The 20,216-nt window shown below is 48.1% G+C and overlaps 1 gene segment (V, D, J or C); it reads left to right on the top strand.

The window, feature by feature from the left end:
• The first annotated feature begins 69 nt into the window (after positions 1–69).
• LOC115639885 lies at positions 70–18,494 on the top strand. The segment is given in 10 exon segments: positions 70–172; positions 1,243–1,551; positions 3,019–3,345; positions 3,655–3,975; positions 5,185–5,499; positions 10,840–11,145; positions 12,790–13,089; positions 13,758–14,084; positions 15,662–15,831; positions 16,084–18,494. Coding segments are annotated over 10 exon segments (2,487 nt in total).
• Positions 18,495–20,216: the final 1,722 nt, after the last annotated feature.

Below are 20,216 nucleotides of genomic sequence, written 5' to 3'. Positions count from 1 at the left end.
TGCAGGTCCCCGTCCCCGAAGCCCCGGGCCTTTTTAAATCACCGGGTGGGCCGCAGGGCTCCCGGGCACATGCGGGGTGGTACCGGCGGCAGCGACAGCAGCCAGGCGAGTGTGTGGAAGCCCTGGCCATGCCGGAAGAGTGCGCCGGACTACGTCCTGGCGGGCGCAGCTTGTGTGTGCGTGGCGTGAACCTCAGCCATCTCCTTCTAGGGGCCCATTGACTGTTCTGCCCTGGAATTACTGTCGGCGGGTCCGGTTATGATATTGCCAACCTGACTTCAGAGCTGCCTTCAGAGCTGGGCAGCTGGAGGGCGGCGACGGTTGGTCAGGTGCACAGGCGCAGTGCCATTCCGGGCCACCCTTACGTCTGTGCTCCCTTCAGAGCTGGGCGGCCGGAGGGCGGCGATGGTTGGCCAGGTGCACAGGTGCAGTGCCATTCCGGGCCACTCTTACGTCTGTGCTGCTGCTGGCAGCGGCGCTGCCTTCAGAGCAGGGCTCCTGGCAACAGCCACCGCTCTCCAGCTGCCCAGCTCTGGCCGCAGCACCACCAACAGCAATGCAAAGAAGTCAGGGTAGCAGCACCGCAACCCCCCCACAATAACCTTGTGACACACACACACACCCAACTTCTTTTTGAGTCAAGACCCCTACAATGACAACACCGTGAAATTTCAGATTTAAATTGCTGAAATCATGAAAATGATGATTTTTAAAATCCTATGCCCATGAAATTGAGCAAAATGGACTGTGAATTTGGTAGGGCCCTAGTTATAAAATACAGGAAGGGACTCGGGGAACTGGCTTCAATTCCCAGATCTTCCACAGACTCCGTCTGTCGCCTTGGGGAAGCCATGTCACCTCTCCATGCCTCGGTTTCCCCATCTGTTCAATGAGGGTAATGATTCTCACTTCACACCAGAGAGCTGAGATAGGCTGGACTCAGGTTGTGAGGCGTTTGGGGAATATTTAAACCTTGCAAAGGATCAGAGTCTCCTCTCAGCATCACTCACACAAAGCAGAGCTATTCCACCGCAGTTGCTCCAGGTTTACACTGGAATGGCCGAGGTCAGAATCCGATTTCTCGTGTTTTTCGCTCGTCGCTAGGACACCACTGCACAATGGGAAGTTAAAGGCAGACAGAAGGTCAGTGACAGGCACAAAGTCCCACAGCAGCTGGGAACAGAACCTGAGTCCTCTTCCCCCTTTTTGATGGTTTCTCTTGTATTCTCTTTATTTCTCCAGCGAACCCCACACCCCCCTCCATCTTCCCCCTGGTTCCCTGCTGCACCAAGACTGACAATGCTCCCCCGGACACAAGCTTGGCCTGCCTCGTAACGGGCTATTTCCCATCACCAGTGGAGATCAAGTGGAATTCGGGCAAAGTGACCGAGGGGGTCACAACTTTCCCAGAGGTGACGGTGAGCAACGGGCGCTTCACCCAGAGCAGCCTGCTGATCATCCCTGCCAGACCCCGGCAGGGCGACACCTACCAGTGCGATGTGACACATCAAGGGACAGCAACGACCGAGTCGAAGAAGTTCCCTCAGGAGTGTAAGACACGCGGCAGGGGAGGGCGGCACAGCCAGGCTGAGCTTTTCAAAGCGCCTAGAGGGTCTGGGAGCCAGTGAATCTTAATCCACATCCCACAGGTGCCTTTGGAAAAACGTCAGCCTGAAAGTCTGGGGAAAGTTTGGCCCAGTGTTGAAACACACTGAGCCCTGGTGCTTTGTCACTGCAGATCTCCTGTCCCCAGCGCCCCCTCCACGGACCCCTGAAGGAGGGAAACCTTAGGGTGAAAGGCGCCTGGGGCAGAGACCTACGTTCCACTAAGGGGAGGATCTTTCAGCCCTGCCTAAAGGATTTAGGCACCTGGTTCCCATGGGAACATGGCATGCGAATCCCGTAGGCACCTTGGGAAATCTCAGACCGCAGCTGGGCTGAAATGGCACCTAAGCCGCATGCTGGCCCCTCTGTACAGGGGAAATCTTCGGCTCACTGCCTTTCACCCTCACCCTCACCCAAACCCAACCCAACCGCCTCCCACTGGGGGAGGCAGAACAAAGCCCATTAGCCGCGTCAGTTCAAACCCTCAAAGCAAAACCAGTGCAACTCAGAGCCCATGGTCCCAGCCACCAGAGCCCCCCAGCATTCAGCCGGCTGCATGGGGAGCCCCCCACTTTTCCACTAGGTCACCTTCCCTGCATGGTTCCTAGGCCTCCTGCCTGTCCACATCTAGAGATTCCCCCTCAGGCACTTTCCTCAGCACTGAAGCCAGAAGCTTTCCCTGATATAGACAGCAGCAAGCAGCCCCATGGGACTACAATTCCCAGCAACCACTGGCCTTAAAGGGGCTACACTCCCTTACGAGCTAGCACTGGTTACACCTTTGTCATGGAGCTGGATATGTTCCTTGCACTCTGGCTGTTCTGAGGCATCTTTTGAAATGGATACAAGCCCAGAGCCGCAAAACTAGGCATTCTGGGGTCCGAACTTCAATGGGTGTAAATCAACTGATCTCCGCTGAAGTCAGTGGCACTGAGCTGACTTACATCAGCTGAGGATTTGACCCTTTATCCGTAGTCAGACACAGTCAGTCCTCTCCCAGGTTTTCTTCTGATGCCATGTCATGCTGTACAGCGCCACGGTCCCCCTTAAATAGGGGACATTAATTGAGGTAAACATGTTCAAATAAACAAACACAGCTCAAGTTCCAGCTTTGTCCCAGTTGTTTACCAGGGAGAACACACTCCATGCAGCACGTGCAGGAAGAATGCCTGGAGGCTTTTAATATTTGCCTAGATGATTTAAGAGCCCTGTTCCCATTTGTTTTAATCCCTTACATGGCTGTGAAAAATCTCAGCCCTGGAGGCTTATTAAAGTACGCAGTGTAAATGTACCACAACAAGGCGGGTGTTACTCGTGCTGGGAGGACTGTAGAGTTATCCCTCTCTCTGGAAGGGGGCTGGGGATCTACAGAGAGTAACACTGGACTGTGTTTTCCCCTCTCTCTGCTCTCAGGGTGTGGTTTGACAAAGCCATCCGAGGTTCACCTCCTGGTGCCCACCTGCGAGGAGAGCTCCACAGAGAGCCAGCTGGAGCTGGTTTGCCTCCTCCTGAGCTTCAAACCCGACCAAGCCAACGTGAAATGGCTGGTGAACGGAAAGGAGAGCAGCCCCCCCACCCCGGCCTTTTCCTTTGCAATGGCCACAGATGGCTTCTACATGGGGCAGAGCCGCATGAACGTCACCAAGCAGAGCTGGGAGAAGGGGGACGTCTACACCTGCCAAGTTACCCACCCAGCAGTGGGAGCAGAGCTGTCCATGCACAACACCAGCAAGTGCTTGGGTGAGGGGCTGGGCCCGTGCATGGCGGGGAGGTGCGGTGGAGAGTTACTGAGAAACCAGCCCTGCCTAAGAGTAGGTGGGACTTCACCTAGACCCCAATGTGATGGGAGACACAGGAGTGCCATAGAGAAACTGGTGCTATAGGTGGATGGGAAGAGAAAGAGATACCAGGGCTGGCTGGATGGGAGGGACACTAGGAGTGTTCTGCTGGAGATGGAGGGATAGATTAGATTAAATTAGATTTCAATCGTCTTTTTCTGCCTTTCCACATTATTTGAACTGGTCAATGACATCTCTTTGCATTTCTCAGCCTGCCTCAGAAGCTCACTTGACCCAACCATCTACTTAACCAAACCCTCCTATGAAGATGTCATCAAAAATTCTGGTCATGTTACCTGTCTAGTTCTGGGCTATGACTTAGCAGCCAGCAGAATCGCATGGAAAGTGGATGGGCAAGTCAGCTTTGCGGTGAAGACAGAACCCCCCAAGAAGAACAGCAACGGGACCACCAGCCTGCTCAGTTCTCACCCTGTGTCACTGGCACAATGGGGACAAGGCACCCAATTTACCTGCAAAGTGACCACACCCTGTTCTGGAGAACTAACGCAGGACATAACCATGAGCAATACAGGTGAGGAGCCTTGGCATCTCAAAGAGAAAGACAAACTCCAGTCACTGTGAATTGGGATTAGAGGGTGAAACTCACCCCACACACGTCCTAAGCAGCCTTTATGTCCCAGTTAATCCCCCAAATAGGACTTTAGCGGAGCCTAGGCCTTCAGCACAGGACTGTATTTCAGCCGTAATTAATATTTCCCCTGTGAATCTCTCATTCAGGGGATCACCATTAATATCCAGTGAGAGGTTTTCCCAGTACTCACTGTCTTCTTATCACTGAATTCCAGCTCCTCCAAGAATTTCTTTCCCTCATCTCCCTGGGAAACAGGGATGTGGCCTGTTAGGGACTCAGTGTCCTATTTGTGACTCTGATCTGATGTGCATATGTACTTCTTACCTCTGGAAATCACGCTGGTGTTTGTTGACCACCATCTGGCCTTTCAGGATATTTCTGGTGAGAATCTCTCAGAGTGTCCAGTGAAGTTAAATGCTCAAATCCCATTGAAATACCCAAGGTCTCAAATCCCTTAGCCAGTCTTTGAAAATCTCAATTGTGTTGAATTTTGCAGTGAGTGTTTGAAGGAGGGAAGACGCTCCATCGGAGTGAGAAATTGGGTTGGTGACCCAATGTCATGATGATGCATGGTGGAGACTTGGGGAGAAGAGGTGATAGTGTGTTCAAGGTTTGGGGTGAGGGTTCAGGATTGGGATGCAGAAATAGCTCAAAGCCCTGTGTCTATTTCCATTACTGAAAAACGAAGCTGAGGATAAAGATTGGGAGGATGATGAAGATGATGTCAATAACAATGAAGAAGGAAATTAAGATGTTGAAGGAAAAAAAGAGAAAGAACGTTATAATGCTGGAGAAGATGAAGATAAAGAGGAAGGAAGTGATTACGAAGGCAATGGCGATAAAGAAGATGAATATGATGACGGTGATGCAGACCAAGAAGAGATGATGTTAAGTTGTTTCCATTTAAGGATGAGGGGAAAGCTCAGGACTTCATTTGAATGTTTGGGTGAAGGTCCAGGCTCTCTGAGTTTCAAGGGAGATGATGCTCAGTGGTTGGGTTTTTATTTTGCCTGGTCTAGCTTCACACATACCCTGAACAACTGCCCTCCCTGGCCCCTTCACACAGTGATAGCTGCTGGAGCTAAGTCCTTAACTTAGACATCCAAAGCAAGTCTTATTCTTCTCTTACCCCTCTTCCTTTTCATTTAGGCATCAGGAAGAAGGAGCCCTCAGTCACCATCTCCCGAGCCTACCACGAAGACATCTCCGGGAATAGAGTCTCCTTGACTCTCATCTGTGAAGCTAGTGGCTTTTACCCAGAAGAGATCAGCATCTCATGGTTGAAGAACAACTCCCCAGAACTCAAGTCGAGTTACAATAATGGCCCTGTGTCAGGAAGTGGCATTTTCTCTGCCTACAGCATCCTGAAGGTTGACAAAAGTGTAGGAGCAGTAAATTACACCTGCGTGGTGCATCACCCAGCCATGGAAGAGCCCAAGAAGGTTGTGGAAAAGGTGTCCCTCGGTAAGTGGATTCTCAGGGGCAGGTGTTAATTTGGGGATGTCCACACACTTTCTTTCCCCAACCAATGGCATGAACAGCTGCATGACTCCATGTGAGCCCTGGTGAGGAGGGTGGCAATGAAGGATTTCTATCTCCATTATGGTGCCATATTTGGTGAAACCAAGAACTGCATGATTTATTGCAACCTGAGCTGGGTAGGGAATGTCCCCTCCACTCCAGTGCAGGAAATTTCCCTTTTCCTCCAATGCATTATCCAGTCTGAAATTCCCCAAGCAATGGGAATCCCAACTCACCCCATGAGTAGATGATTCCACAGCCTCACGGACCCCATCACCAGTAAAGAAAGTGCAGGAAAACTGTCCTAATTGCAAGAGGGAATTTCAGGGCAGGAGCAGAATGTAATCTCATTGGGCTGTCATTTGCCCAAGACATTGGGATGGACATTGTTGCTCTTGGGGAAAGTTCACAGAGGTCTTTCATGGCTGGGAGGTGGTTCACAGAAAAATTTCTTTCCTTCTTAACCATGGATCCCCCTAGGAGTTGTTTGCTTCACAGTTAGACATGGATCCTCATGGTGGAACATTCACAATTTTGTCCTTATGGTCCCTTCTTATTACTCCAATTTGTTGATGGCATATTGGAAATGCCTTCATGGATCTGCAGCCATGACAGACACCCAATTAAAATCTGTGCTCAAGGGAAACGTGAGCTGGAATGGGGCAGATTCTGTATCAGATTGAGAAGCTGATGAGTGCATGCAAGCACAGGAAAGAAACCCCTCAGCTCCATTGCCCCACTGTGGGGCTTGGGCATCCATGTGAAGGTGGAATCTCAACTCCTGCAGCATCTACTTTACAATGCTAATCTCAACAACGTTCGATAGAGCAGACATCAGCCTCTAGGCTGCACTTCAAAGGCAGCAACTCCAAATGCCCCACACAACTGAATGGAGACGCTTCCATTCAACTCAGTAGGTCCACACACCCGTGCACATTTTGGATTTGTTGGTGACTGTGCCACTCCAGGAACCTGCATGAGGTTCTTTCTTGCCCACTTTCCTTGATGCTCCTGCATGTTGCCTCATGAAGACAACCCCTTCTTTTCTGTCGCAAACCCTCCTGAGGGACTGCTGTCACTCCATGCAGGTAAGTCAGCCCTTTCCTACTTTGTCTATATATATCTACTTGATTTTCCCTTTTGAGCAGCCTGGCTGCTATCAGATTATGCTCTGGTTTCTTTGCAGCCTCGACCAATTTACAAAGACCTACGGTTGAACTCCTGCAGTCCATAGACCTGGAGAAGAAAATTGTGACATTGAAGTGTATTGCGTATGACCACAGGCCCAAAGGAGTGACAATAAAGAGGCAAGGAAAACCACACCTTGCAAGTGAGTGAAGGATGGAGGATGGTCCATACGGAGCTAGCCACCACTTTGAAACAACTATGGACAAATGGGAAGAGGCAAGTTACTGTCCTGAGGAGCAGCATACAGAGCCAGAGCAAAAGGTGACCAAGAAGACCATCAGCAAAGGTGAACTATAGAATGATCTACTGTAGCAGCAATATTTATTTTCCTGGCAATGTGATAAAGGCCTAAATGTACCAGCTGGCTTATTCAGAGCATCAGGGAGAGATGATACAGGAACGGACGGACCAATCATGGATGGGATGTTGGGGTGTTGCACTACATATCCACATAGTCTTACACATATGGCAGCGAGGCTCGGATACCAAACTAAACACGCTAATGGGTTCATTCCAGCATGGCAATTCTTATCTTTTCTGGAGTAGAAGGGGATGGGAGTCATTGGATGAATGGATGGATGGATGGATGGATGGATGGATGGAGAGAAAGAGAGAGATGAGCTGTGTGGGGGTAGATAGCTAGAGAGATGGACAGACAGACAGATCAATGATTCTGGAGGGTTTCTGTCAGTACCCCTTGTGACTCTGTTTCTCCCTGAAGCCTGGATGCTCCCCAGTGCCCCCACAGTGACACTTCACATCCTGCCCCCCTACCCAAGCCCAGGAGCAAGTGACTCTGTCACCTTGCTCTGTTCCACCAGCGGCTACTACCCCGGGGGCCTGCAGCTGACCTGACAGGCAGGTGGGAAGGAGAGAGAGGGCACCCAGCTCAGACTCCTCCAAGGAAAGATGGAAGATTCAGCTCCTTCAGCAACCTGACGATGTCCCACGCAGAGTGGGACGAGCCGGGGGAGTACAGCTGCCATGTGACCCACCCTTGGACCGGTAGCCCCCAGCTCAGTACTATCAGCAAGTGTGCAGGTGAGTCAGCTCCCCTAATGCTCCCTTGGCCCCTTGCCTTCCCCCTACCTCCTCCCCCTCCACTCCCTGACCCCATTTCCCCTTCTTGCTCCCCCACTCCCTCATCTCTGCAGCCCCCTCTGCTCTCCACCCTGATCCCCCCATCCCTTCCCACTTTGCACCCCCTACCTCATCTGGATCAGGCCTGGTCTACCTCTCCCTGCTCCACAAACCCCTCACTGCTCCCCCTGGCATCCCTGTCCCCCTGACGCTGCCCTGCTTCTGCTCTGCACCCCTCACCCTACCCCGAGCAGCTTCCTCAACCTCTATCCCATCCCATCCCTCCCTGCAGCCTCTCCCCACTGCCACACCATGTGAAAGACATATCTACCTTTCTTCTCCACTCCAGCCTGCCAGGGGAGCATCCCCCTGCCCAACCTGTACCTCCTCAAGCCATCCCTGCAAGCCTTGCTCACTCGAGGCAAAGCCCTCCTGACTTGCCTGGCAGTGGGCTATGAGCTGGGCCAAGCAAAACTCACCAGGGAGCTGGACAGTGCCATCTGGACTGCAAGTGCACCGTGGGAGAAGCCAAAAAACACAGCAACCATACCCAGAGTCTCCTGAGCCACCTAGCCATCCCCAGGGAAACCTGGGCCTCTGGGAGCAGCATTCTCTGTAGAGTGACTCATCCCTGCTCGCTGTTCCAGGGCATGGAGAAGACCATCCAGAAGCTCAGGGGTGAGAGAAGGAGAAGAGACTCAAACAATAATCAGTGACTTTGCCTAATGCTTTATAGGGGGTAGGGACAGGGACACCTCCCACTCCTTACTGAAATACAGCCACCTTCAGAAAGGGGTCTGGTACCATAAGGCCCAGAGAGAGAGAGATGCAGTCATGGATGGGTGGATGGATGTGGATGGATGGATGGATGGATGTTTATGGAGATAAACAGAGAAGAGGAAGAACAGATAGGTAGATGACAACCAATAGGAAAGGATAGCGAGAGAGAGTCCAACACCCCAAATCCTGTAGCACAGCACTCTCTAGTACAGAGCTGGCAAATAAGCCATCTAATGTCCCCTACTTGAATCTGGATCAGAGATGGGACCCTCAAGAGGGGAAAGACCCCATGTCTCATTCCCTACCCCTGAGCCAGCCAATTCCCTGCCCTGGGGCTGATCAGAGCCACCTAGAGGGGAGATGTCCATATCCAATTCCCCAACTCCATTGACTTCAGGGTTTCAAGTCACTCTTGATAAACTCACATTGCTGTTCCCCTCCATACAGGGGCCAGCATAGCCAAGGCTCCTTCTGTATCCCTCCTTCTCCCATCTCCGGTGCGACCCAGCCCCAATGCTGAGGTGTGGCTTACCTGAGAAGTCTCTGGTTTCTTCCCATCCGAATTGCTCATCGAATGGAAAAGGGACAACCACAGCATCGAGCCCTCTGGATACATTACTCTGCCCTCAGTGGCTGAAGAGAGGAATTCCCAAAGCTACCTGAAAAACCCAGTGTCTCAGTGGGAAAGTGGGGTTGTATATACCTGCATGATAGGGCATGATTTCTTGCCGTCTATGCACTGCACCAGCAGGACTGTTAGGTGAGTCTAGATGCCAGAAAGAATTCCCTAGCAGTGGAAGAGTTGGTGAGCTCTGCAAGTCTGTGGAACCATTTTCCCTAAGGGAAGGAAGAACCCATTTCTCACGCTTTCTAAAACTAGGATTGGGTGCCCCCTCTGGGGAAATCAACTAGAAGGAACAATTCAATAATGACTTTTATCTCAGTCTGATGATACTGTGGAGGGATATGAGGGTGCAGTATTGTAAGCTAGTGATTTCTCGTCATGATATGGTGATGTCTAGCGTCACACCCCTGCATTGTGGTGTTGCTATGTGATGTAGCTGTGTTGCGACATGGTGGCTTTATGGCACAGAGTAATTGCACACCAGCATGGCATGCTTTATGCTGCATGGAAACGTGACACACTATCAGGACACACTTTGTCATGACGTGTTGTTATTATGTCACAGTTAGATCTTACTTTGTCACTTCATGATATTTTGTCATGACATTGCTATTTTTTCATTATGTAGTGATACATAGACATGAGTTGTGATGTCTTTTCATCATGGGATGGTGTCTCACCACGACTTGGTGGTGATTTCTGGTGATTTATTGTATACTGCACTATAGTGATATGTTGATTTTTCTTTGTTGTATGATGTCTTCTCAAGAGATGCTGATATTTTGGCCTGCTAGGATTATACTTTTGTTAATGTTTTGCTGTAACCTGACAGTGTTCTGTCATGACCGTGGTTATTCAGGATGCCATGACCTGTTGTCTTGATGCTGTGTTGTGAAATGTTGACATCTGGTTGTGACAAAATAAAGAAGAGCCAGGATGCACTGATGCTGCATCTCAACATGATGCAGTTGTATCATGGAACAGTGTTTGTACTGCATAGCAGCATGGCATGAATGCACCTTGATTCAGCATTTGCACTGCCCCTTGATACAATATGATGGAAAAATTGTGTCACGGTTTACTTATGTGTGTTGGCACAGCAACTCAACACCATGCAGTTGCTTCATGACATAGTGTTTGCATCACACCTTGGCATGACCTAGTTGCATAGCAGCATCTGCATTGTAGCATGACCTGAGACAGTTCTCTTGCCACCACCAATGGTTTGCATTGCATCATAGCATGATACCATTGTGTCACGACTCAGCATTTGCGTTACAACATGACATGATGCAATTGGGTGTGACTATGGAGCATTTGTATTGCAACCTAAGTATCACCACATTATTATGATAATCACCCAAAGCCATAGGGCGGCATGGTCTGCACTTTCAGTGTTTGCATCTGAAGAGCTTGGTGGTTAGATATTTCCACTGAAGCTAAATCCTTCACCATCCTGGCCTTTTCCTTCTACACAACGCCCACATTTCTAGGTGTAACTAGAGCTTACCTTCTCTTCAGCTTTCTAGCTTCCCCAACACCTTCAGCATCCTCCCCCCCATCCTTCTGCATTAATTAAATTGCAACAAAAAGCCACTCCTTTGTTTCAGATTTCCTGGAGCCATCTCCCCCAACAGTCACAGTCTTCCACACACCAGACATAGGTGGGCATGAGAATCTGACCTGCTTTGCCACTGGCTTCTACCCAAAGAACCTAGACATGCAATGGACTGTCAACAATCAGCAGCTCAGCTGCAGCTTTCCCTCCTCTCCGACGGCCCTGGGCGATGGGAGGTTCCAGCAGAGCTGTCAGCTGGTGTTCAGAGCGGCTGAGAGGAGCACGCTGAAGCCCTACACCTGCACTGTGACCCATAGCTCCACTAAGATGATCCTGAAGACGGTGCTGCACTCTACTGGTAAGCACTGAGCAGGACTTAGCTCCACAGGCTGAGACAGTCCATGCTCCCTAGGGGATTGAGGTGACATTTATGGAAGTTGTGTGTCCAAAATCTCTTCCTCCTTCTTGGGTGTCTTTTCTCTGGCCACAGCTTCCTGTCATTGTCCCCTTCTCAACAATGCCCAGACTCATGTTCATGAAGGCTGCCCCTTTTTGCAACTTTCATCTCATTTCTTCCTTTAGGTCTAGGAATATTCCCCTAATTTCTCCATATGCATGTCATCGGCAAAGATTGTTTGTCAGTTCTCAGTCATGAATTGTCCAGCATCAGCAGTCATCTTGCAATTATCATCCGTTAGTACTCTTATGTCAGGTCTCACTTACCAAAAGTCGATTCTCAATTATCAATCATTGAATTGATGAAAATCAATTCTCAGTCATCATTTATCAATTCTTAGTTATGAATTGCCAGGTATTAAAAGTCCATTCTCAGTTATCATCTATCAGATCTTAGCTATTAGTTGTTGGATATCAAAGTCAATTCTCAATGATCAGCCTTCACTTCTCAGTTTCAGAGAAGACCACAAGAATGATTAAAGAATTAGTGATGTTTATTCTATTTATCTTGACAAGAGAAGGTTAATGGGTAGGGCTCTACCAAATTCAGTCCATCTTTGTAAATTTCACTGTCATAGAATTTTTAAAATCTTAAATTTTGAGGTTTCAAATATTTAAACCTTAAATTTCATGCTGTTGTAACAAAGGATGAATATGTATTTAAAAACAGCAAAACATAACCACGTAAAGCCCTTAAGTGAGCATTTCTCAAACTTGGGGTCCCAACCCAAGAGGCGTTCACAGGATTGCTTCTGCCCTTCCTTCAGAGCTGGGCAGCCAGAAAGCAGCTGTCCAGACGCCCAGCTGTGAAGGCAAGGCCGAAGTAAGAGTGGCAATACCTCAACCCCCCTACAATAGCTTTGCAGTCCCTTTTGGGTCAGGATCCCTAGTTTGAGAAGCACTATGTACTTTTCTATACTTTTACCCTAGAGTATAGTATAGGTAAAAGTACACAAAAGACCAGATTTCATGGGAGAGACCAGATTTCATGGTCTGAGATGTATTTTTCACAGCCATGAATTTTGTAGGGCCCTATTAATGGGTGACTTAATCACAGTTTATAAATAGCTACAGATGGAAAAAATTGATAATAGAGGGTTCTAAATTTAGTAGACAAAGGTAGAGCAAAATCAAAATGGCTGGAAGTTGAAGCTAGACAAATTCAGACTGGAAATAAGGTGCACATTGTGAGTAATTAAGCATCGGAAAAAGTTACCCATAGGATATGGATTCTCCATGACTGGCAATTTTTAGATCAAAACAGGATGTTTTTTGAAATGATCGACTCTAGTTCATGCAGCGAGTAGCTCAGGGAAGTTCTCTGGCCAGTGTTATGCCACAGGTCAGTCTAGATGATCACAGTGGTCCCTTCTGGCCTTATATCTATGAATCTATGAATGTGTGACACACCAGGCCAGCAGAAGCTGAGCAGCTCAGAAAGACATGCCCTAGGCTCTAAACTTTAAGGACCCATAATCCGAAAATCCCCCAGTGACTGGGCAGGTAGCGTTATGTGTGACCACGTCCTCGATTGTTGACTCCACAGGCTGCCGGGAACCAGCATTGCCATCTGCCTACATCCAGCCCCCATCTTTGAAAGAGCTTTTCATGAACAAATCAGCTTCTGTGATGTGCAAGACCTCCCTGGCCAATGCCAGTATCAACTGGACAATGGACGGTGAGCTGGCGGACCTGGGAGCCGTGAGGATGGAGCAACTCAACGGCAGCACCTGGCTGCAAAGTTGGCTGCAGGTCAACCTGAGTGAATGGAACTCCACCGAGACCGTCAGATGCCAGATCAAGAGTGACCTGGCGGAGAATGTGCTGGGCATCAGCCCAAAGAATGGTGAGGACTTAGGGGAAAGGTCCTCTGTCCTGACCATCCCAGAAGGACCCTGGATTAACTGGAGCTATCCAAAATCACACAGGAGACTAGCCCATGGGAACGTTCACTTAGCTGGGATGGACTGTGGGGTTAGGGTTAAAGTTAGGACACTAGCTAGGAATAGATTTTAAGGTTAGGGCTAATTTTAGAGGGCAAGATGGGGATGGACTGTCAGGGAGAGCCCTGCGCCTGCTGGGGAATGGACTGTAGGTTTAGGGTTGGTGATAAGGAACTAGATAGGGATAGATTGTAGGCTTAAACATTGTAATTCCTAAGTTCCTTTGTGCATCCAGGCCTCAGATACTGCAGTGATGGGTGCCAATATTAGATAGATAGATAGATAGATAGATAGATAGATAGATAGATAGATAGATAGATAGATAGATAGATAGATAGATAGATAGATAGATAGATAGATAGATAGATATGGGTGAAGGAGAGAGAAGGAGTGCTATCATCCAATAATGGATACTAAATTAGCCTTGAATTGTTCCCCTTATCTGGTAAGCACTTTCTTAGTGCCTTGGAATCAAAGCCACCTTGAATGACTTTGTTGACCCATGATACTTTATATTCAATTATGCCATTCTTGTGCTCTCTCTCCCCACCACACTCCTCCAATGCTGCAGGTTCCTTGAAGGCTCCAACCATCTACCTTCTGTCCCCATCTTCAGAGGAAATCTGCCGCAACCAAAACCTCACTCTTCACTGCGTCGTCAAAGACTTCTACCCTGGTGAGGTCTCCGTCTGGTGGCAGGAGAAGACAGCCCAGACGGAGGTCGACATCCTGGCCGATGACGAGAACCACAGCTGTGACCATAACAGCCAGCAGTGCTCAATGATCAGCAAGCTTGAGGTGTCCAGGAGCAGATGGATTCTGGGGACTTCCTACAGCTGTCTAGTCGCCCACCTCTCCTCTGAAGGGATTATAGCAAGAAGTGTCAATGTTCATACTGGTAAAACACACCTTAGCTGCTTCATTCGTGCCCCAAAATCCACTCTGCACCTCAACCTAAAGATTCCTCTGTTGGCTGCCCCCCACGCCTTCCAATCTGGCCTCTGCTTGTTCCCTATGTGTGTTTCCTTTGACTCAGTCCAGATGAAGACATCATTCACCTGCCTTCTTTGTGTACATTCCACAAGCCTATTAAAGCAATAACCCAACTACACCTATGGGGAATTTTGCTCTTATCTGTGGTCTCCTACCTCTTCTCCTGCAAGTATCTGGAGGACATGATGCAAAAAGATGGAGAGGAATTTATTATTATTATTATTATTATTATTATTATTATTATTATTATTATTATTATTATTATTGAAATATCTAGAGGTGCCTGTCACAAACTGAGGCCATGTTGTGTCAGTTACACTATACACACCTATCATCAATAGCCTAGTCAGGGGTAAACCCAGGTAAACTGAGTTTACTCCCTTCTCACTTGGGGAATATGGAGTTTAGGTTAGGTTAGTTTACTCATTTCGGTGTTTACCACTACACCACTGCCTACTCTCAGGACCAGATTTTCAAAGGTATTTCAGTGCCTAACTCCCACTGATTTCAAAGACCTTTGAGGACCCGGGTCTAGGTGAGTAGGCAGCTAACTCCACTTGAAATGAATCTATTTCTTTAAGCACCTAATTATATTTAAGACCCTAGCCCTTATTGTTAAGCAGATTTTCAAAGATGTCTTGGATATATGGATACCCAATTACCATTCATTATTAGGATTGGACATCCAAGGACATTAGAAAAGTTTGAAAATCCCACACTAATGGGATAACTAAAGGAAGAAGGATTTGCTTGTGGTAAAGTCATTGGGCTGGGACTCCTGGGTTCTTTTCCTCTCTCTGCCACAGCGTTGCCTTTGGGACATTGGGCAAGTTATTTATGGACTGGGTTTCAGAAGTTTGCAGCTCCATTCAAAGCCATTAGAAGCTGCAGGGGCTTCGGCATGTCGGCATTCTCCATGTGTCTAGAATTCCTACATCAAGGAATAGTTGTGAGGCACTCACACACAAGAGTGATGCAGGAGGTCAGTTTAGATTATCATAATGGGTCCTTCTGGTCATAGAATCTACGGGAATAGATAGATAGATATACTCATTTAGACTCTAGATAGGTAGCAGTTATTATATCAGAGCAGGCAACTGGTCCATCTAACCTGGTATCCCATCATTCACCCATGAAGTCTCGTATACTGCCTTGATGGGAGACTTATAAGTAGAGGACAGTAAAGTTGGGGGAGGGTGGAATAATGAACGGAGGTTGGGAATATTCGCTATAACCAATTGGGGAAATCTCTGAAGCTGTGGAATCATCTTCCCAGGGGGATACACCCTATTCCCTAGAGGTATCTGGGGTCTGCAGAGTCACCTCTACATGGGGAAGGGGAGAGACCTTCATCTTGTGCTACTCTTAACACAGGAGCCCTAATGGAAGCATTAGCATTGGAGAGGTGGCACTGAATGAGTCCCTCCCTATCAGTCATATCCCCATCCCCCAATGACCCTTGCACCACCTGTCTTTTGGCAGAGTCCTGGCACTGCTCCGTCCTGGGCATCAACCCCTGCAGCATCCAAGACAACAGCATGGATGACTACAGTGAGTTGGACGATGCCCAATGCGTGTGGACCACGGTCTCCACCTTCATCGCCCTCTTCCTCATCACGCTCTTCTACAGCGGATTCGTCACCTTCATCAAGGTGAAAAGGGGCTTGGGCATGAACCAGGAGAGGATGGGTGAACCTGGGCTGGCTGAGAAAGAGCTACCAATCCATCTACCCGCCTACAATGTCTGTCTCTCTGTCTATCCCTATACACCCCCTCTATCTATCTATCTATCTATCTATCTATCTATCTATCCCCAGACATCTCCTCTCTCTCTCTATCTATCATATACCCCCTCTATCTATTTATCTATCTATTTATATCTCCCTCTCTCTCTGTTTTCACAGGTGAAATAGGCACCACTTTCTCCACACAGTGAAGAAGAAGGGATGGGGTCCAATCTGCCCCTCTGTTTGCAGTTCTTTTGCCCACTTCCATTTCCCTGCCTATCCATGGCGGCTGGCCTGACCTACAGGGTAGATCATCTGGCCATGGTGATCTCCCATTACTTCCAGAGACACATGAAGAAAGAACATCAAAGAAAGGCCTTCACTGTTCCCGCCCATTTTATGAAGGCCAAGAACTATGCATACTGCATGCTAAGGGAGAGAAAGTGGGTAAAGACGTCTCCCAAAAAGATTCTTTTGATAGTTCTCTGTTCCTTCTCTCAGCCTTACCATATCAGCTCCCTAACCCCTCAAAAAATTACCTGAGCTCCCCTCTGTGCTGCTAAATCTTATTCTGTACTACCCCTCCTGAGAGTCTTAGGGGGTCACGGTTGGGGACCCAATATTCCCCCCCCCCCATCTTTCACAGGGCTTCTAAGGTGGGAAACAAACCCCACTCCATTCAAGGTTGCCAAGGACCCTGGGACCCCCTAGGGTAATACACACATACCCCTAGTCCTAGAACAGAGATGGAGCCAGTTGCAACAATCTTCATCCAGAAAAAGCCAGCTCACAGCCACTCCATGCTATCCAACCTCGCAAGAATTCATCCTCGTTCTGTTTCTCCACTCAACCCCCTGAGAGCCGAACCTAATGCTGCAGATCCCGCACTGCACCCCACTGGAACCCAGCCTAAGGCCATTGCCCCCAGGAGGTCCCCACTCTACCCAACAAGATCCTAATCCAATGGTATTGACCCCTCAAGTTCCTCACATAACCCCACAAGAACCCAACTCCATGCTGTTTCTTCTAACAAAGCCCCAACCCTAAAAGACTCCAAACTAATGCTTTTCCTCAGTAAATTCTCCCACTCAATGCTGGAAGAATCCAATCCAAATGCATTCCCTACCCATCCCTAGGAGGGTCACGGCTACTCCCCCAACAAAATCACAACCCAACCTGACAAGAACCTAACCCATACATCTTCCAATCCATACGTAGCCAAACTCCACTCTTCCAGTCTGAGGCCAACTCCAAACCCAGATCTCTCATGACTAAATTCTAAGCTGTTTCTCCCATGCCAGTTACTCTCACAATCTTTAATGCCTCACATCCCATGCTACTGTAATTGCCATATATTCTGAGGTCTTGGGGCTTTTTGTACAAACGACATGTATTGATTTACATGCACCTGCATTATTTTCTGTTGCATTGCAATAGCCTGCATTGTTTTGCTTTGCATTGGCTTTCCTGAATTTGCATTGCATTGCCAGGGACTGCATAGTGCTGCATTGTAGCATGGCATCATGCCTTATTGCATTATACTGCATTGCTTGTACATGGTGTTCTTTCATGCTACCCTGTTGCATTGCCTGGTAGTGCACCAATTTATACTGTGTTGTGCTGTCAAGTGCTATAGAAACATAGAAATGTAGGCTTGGAAGGGACTTCGAGAAGTCATCAAGTCCAGCCCCCTGGGCTGAGGCAGGACCAAGTACATCTAGACTATCGCTGAGAGGTGTTTGTCCAACCTGTTTTTCAAAACCTTCAATGACGGGGATACCACTACCTCCCTTGGAAGCCTATTCCAGAATACAATGACCCTGGTAGCTAGAAAGATTTTTCCTAACATCGAACCTAAATCTCAATTGCTGAAGATGTATTTGTCTTACATTTATTATTATTAATCGTGTTTATTATGGTTTTCTGTAGGACCAACCAAGGATGGGGTCCCATTGTGCCAGGGGCTGCACAAACACAGAGTAGCAGCCGTTCCCTGCCTGAAACAGTTTATAGTCTCAACAGACAGACGCAAGGTGAGGGAAGGGGTAGAACGCGCCAGTACAGTGAATGGTACGATGGTGGCAAATGACACGTTAGTGCCGCGATTTTTTTAAGGTGGGTTTAATTAGGAGGGGATTAGCTAAATGACAGACAAGTGCAGGGAGGTTGAAAGGACGGGAGGTGAGGGGGACAGTGCAGGGGAGAAGCGAGGCAGGTGTGAGGTGGAGTCAAGGTAAGGAGTAGGTGGGGGAGGAAAGGAGAAGGTTGGCGCAAACAGCCAATCAGCACAAAAAGGAGAAAGTCCAGTTTGAATTCCAGAAAGTTCTGTGACCATGTGAAGGTCCCTGCTTTGTATTGCATTTGTTCACATTGCAGCGAGCCTTTGCATGGCATTGTGTTGCACTGACTTGCCTTGTGAGTGGAGCTGTGTGAATAACTGATTTGGGGGTTCACTGGCCAGTCTGAATTTAAAAAAAAAATCATTTGGGGTGGACCTGAACCAACATTTTTCAGAATTTCTGGCAAATCAAAAATTAAAAACTATCATTTCAGGTGAAACAAAATTTGTTCAGCTTGAAATAAAACACTTGTGTAGAGAAAGCCCCTGGTGGGCCAGGCCAGTGTGTTTACCTGCCCCATCCGCAGGTCCGGCCGATCACAGCTCCCACTGGCCACGGATCGCTGCTCTGGGCCAATGGGGGCTGCTGGAAGCAGTGGCCAGTAAGTCCCTCGGCCTTAGTTAGAAAGTTTTTCCTACTCTCTACACTGGGATGAATTCAGGTTGGAACAGATGCATAGAAGGGCTGCGAGAATAATTAGGGGAATGGAAGGCCGGTTTTATAAGGGGAGACTGGAAGAGCTTGGCTTGTTTAGCCTAGCAAAACCCAGACTGAATGGGGGTTTGACTGCTCTGTGCATGTATATCAGGTAAGCGAACACCCTGGAGGGAAGCTCTTGAAGTCAAAGCACAAGAACAAATGATAAATTTCCCATGAGTAAGTTGAGGAAATTAGAAGCTTGGGAACCATCTAAAAATGGAGGTTTTGGAACCACCTCCCACCAGAAGTAGTGGGGGGGGGGAACACCATAACTAGTTTTGAGATGGAGCTTGATACATTTATGAATGGGATTATATGATGGGGTTGCCTGTCATTTCAGGTGACTAAACTTGATGACCATAGAAGTCTCTTCCAATCCCACTCGGCACCTATCTGCATCTTTAGGCAACCGAATGCTTTTCCAAATCTGGACCTTAGGCATTTTTGAAAATGTTACCATCAGTCCCTTCTGAAAATCATCAGCTAATCTTTAAAACACTAAGGCTAATTTTAAAAAATTTCAGAGCCGTGAATGTAAGTCAAGAGCCCAACTCTCATTTTCCCCTCTAAAGCCAAATGGATTGACTTTTGGGAGTAAGGAGACAGTAGGATCTGGGTTTACGCAGAACTTCTGAAAATCTAGCCACTTCTTTAAAGGCTTTAATATGCATTAAGATGTCCATCTTTAGAGGCTCTAAGTGGAAAAAGTTGACCCTGCTCCTTAAATTTATATGACACCTCTTGTCTTTATTTCCTTTGCATTTCTCTTGACCTGGTCTTAGGTTTGTCTACTGGGAAATCTCAGAAACTAATATTTATAAAGCCCCCATCTAGTCCAGTCGTCCAGATCAAGGTTGTTGTTTAGTGTATCACCCAAGAGCTAACCTCAGTAGACCCAAAGAATCTCCCTCAAGTCCTCTCTGCTCCATCTCCACCCAGGGCAGGACTGACCCCAAGGCTTTCTCCACCTGAGTCTAGTTTAAAATGAAAACTGGGGTTTCCAACAGGTCACTGTGAGATAGGCACAAAACTTATATTGTCAGTCAAAAGGATTTGGGCACAGCACTCTTTTAAACCCCTTTAAAAATCCCACCCCAAGTGCTCAGCTAGGAAGTCATTAGCCAAGGTGATACCATAGAGTGGGGCATAGTTTGTCCATTTCTTGAAGATGGGCTAGGCTGGGAAGTGGGGTCTTGTGGGTTGGAGCAGAGGGGTCCAGGAGTCAGGACTCCTGAGTTCTATTCCCACCTCAAGGAGGGGAGTAGCATCTAGTGGCTTAGAGTGGGGATACTGGGTGTCAGGACTCCTGGGTTCTGTTCCTGTCTTTACTACTGAGTCATTGTTGGGGAACCCGGTGCCTCAGTTTCCCCAATGGTTATAATAATGGTTACCTACCCCACAGTGGGGGTTTAGGGGGTCTGTGAAAATTAACAACACTTGGGTGGCAGCTGCTAGTTAGCAGAGCCAAGGGTTTGAATAATTTACAGCATG

The sequence above is a fragment of the Gopherus evgoodei genome, unplaced genomic scaffold (assembly GCF_007399415.2).
Source record: "Gopherus evgoodei ecotype Sinaloan lineage unplaced genomic scaffold, rGopEvg1_v1.p scaffold_143_arrow_ctg1, whole genome shotgun sequence".
NCBI lineage: Eukaryota > Metazoa > Chordata > Testudines > Testudinidae > Gopherus > Gopherus evgoodei.
This window is presented reverse-complemented; position numbering and strand designations above follow the sequence as displayed.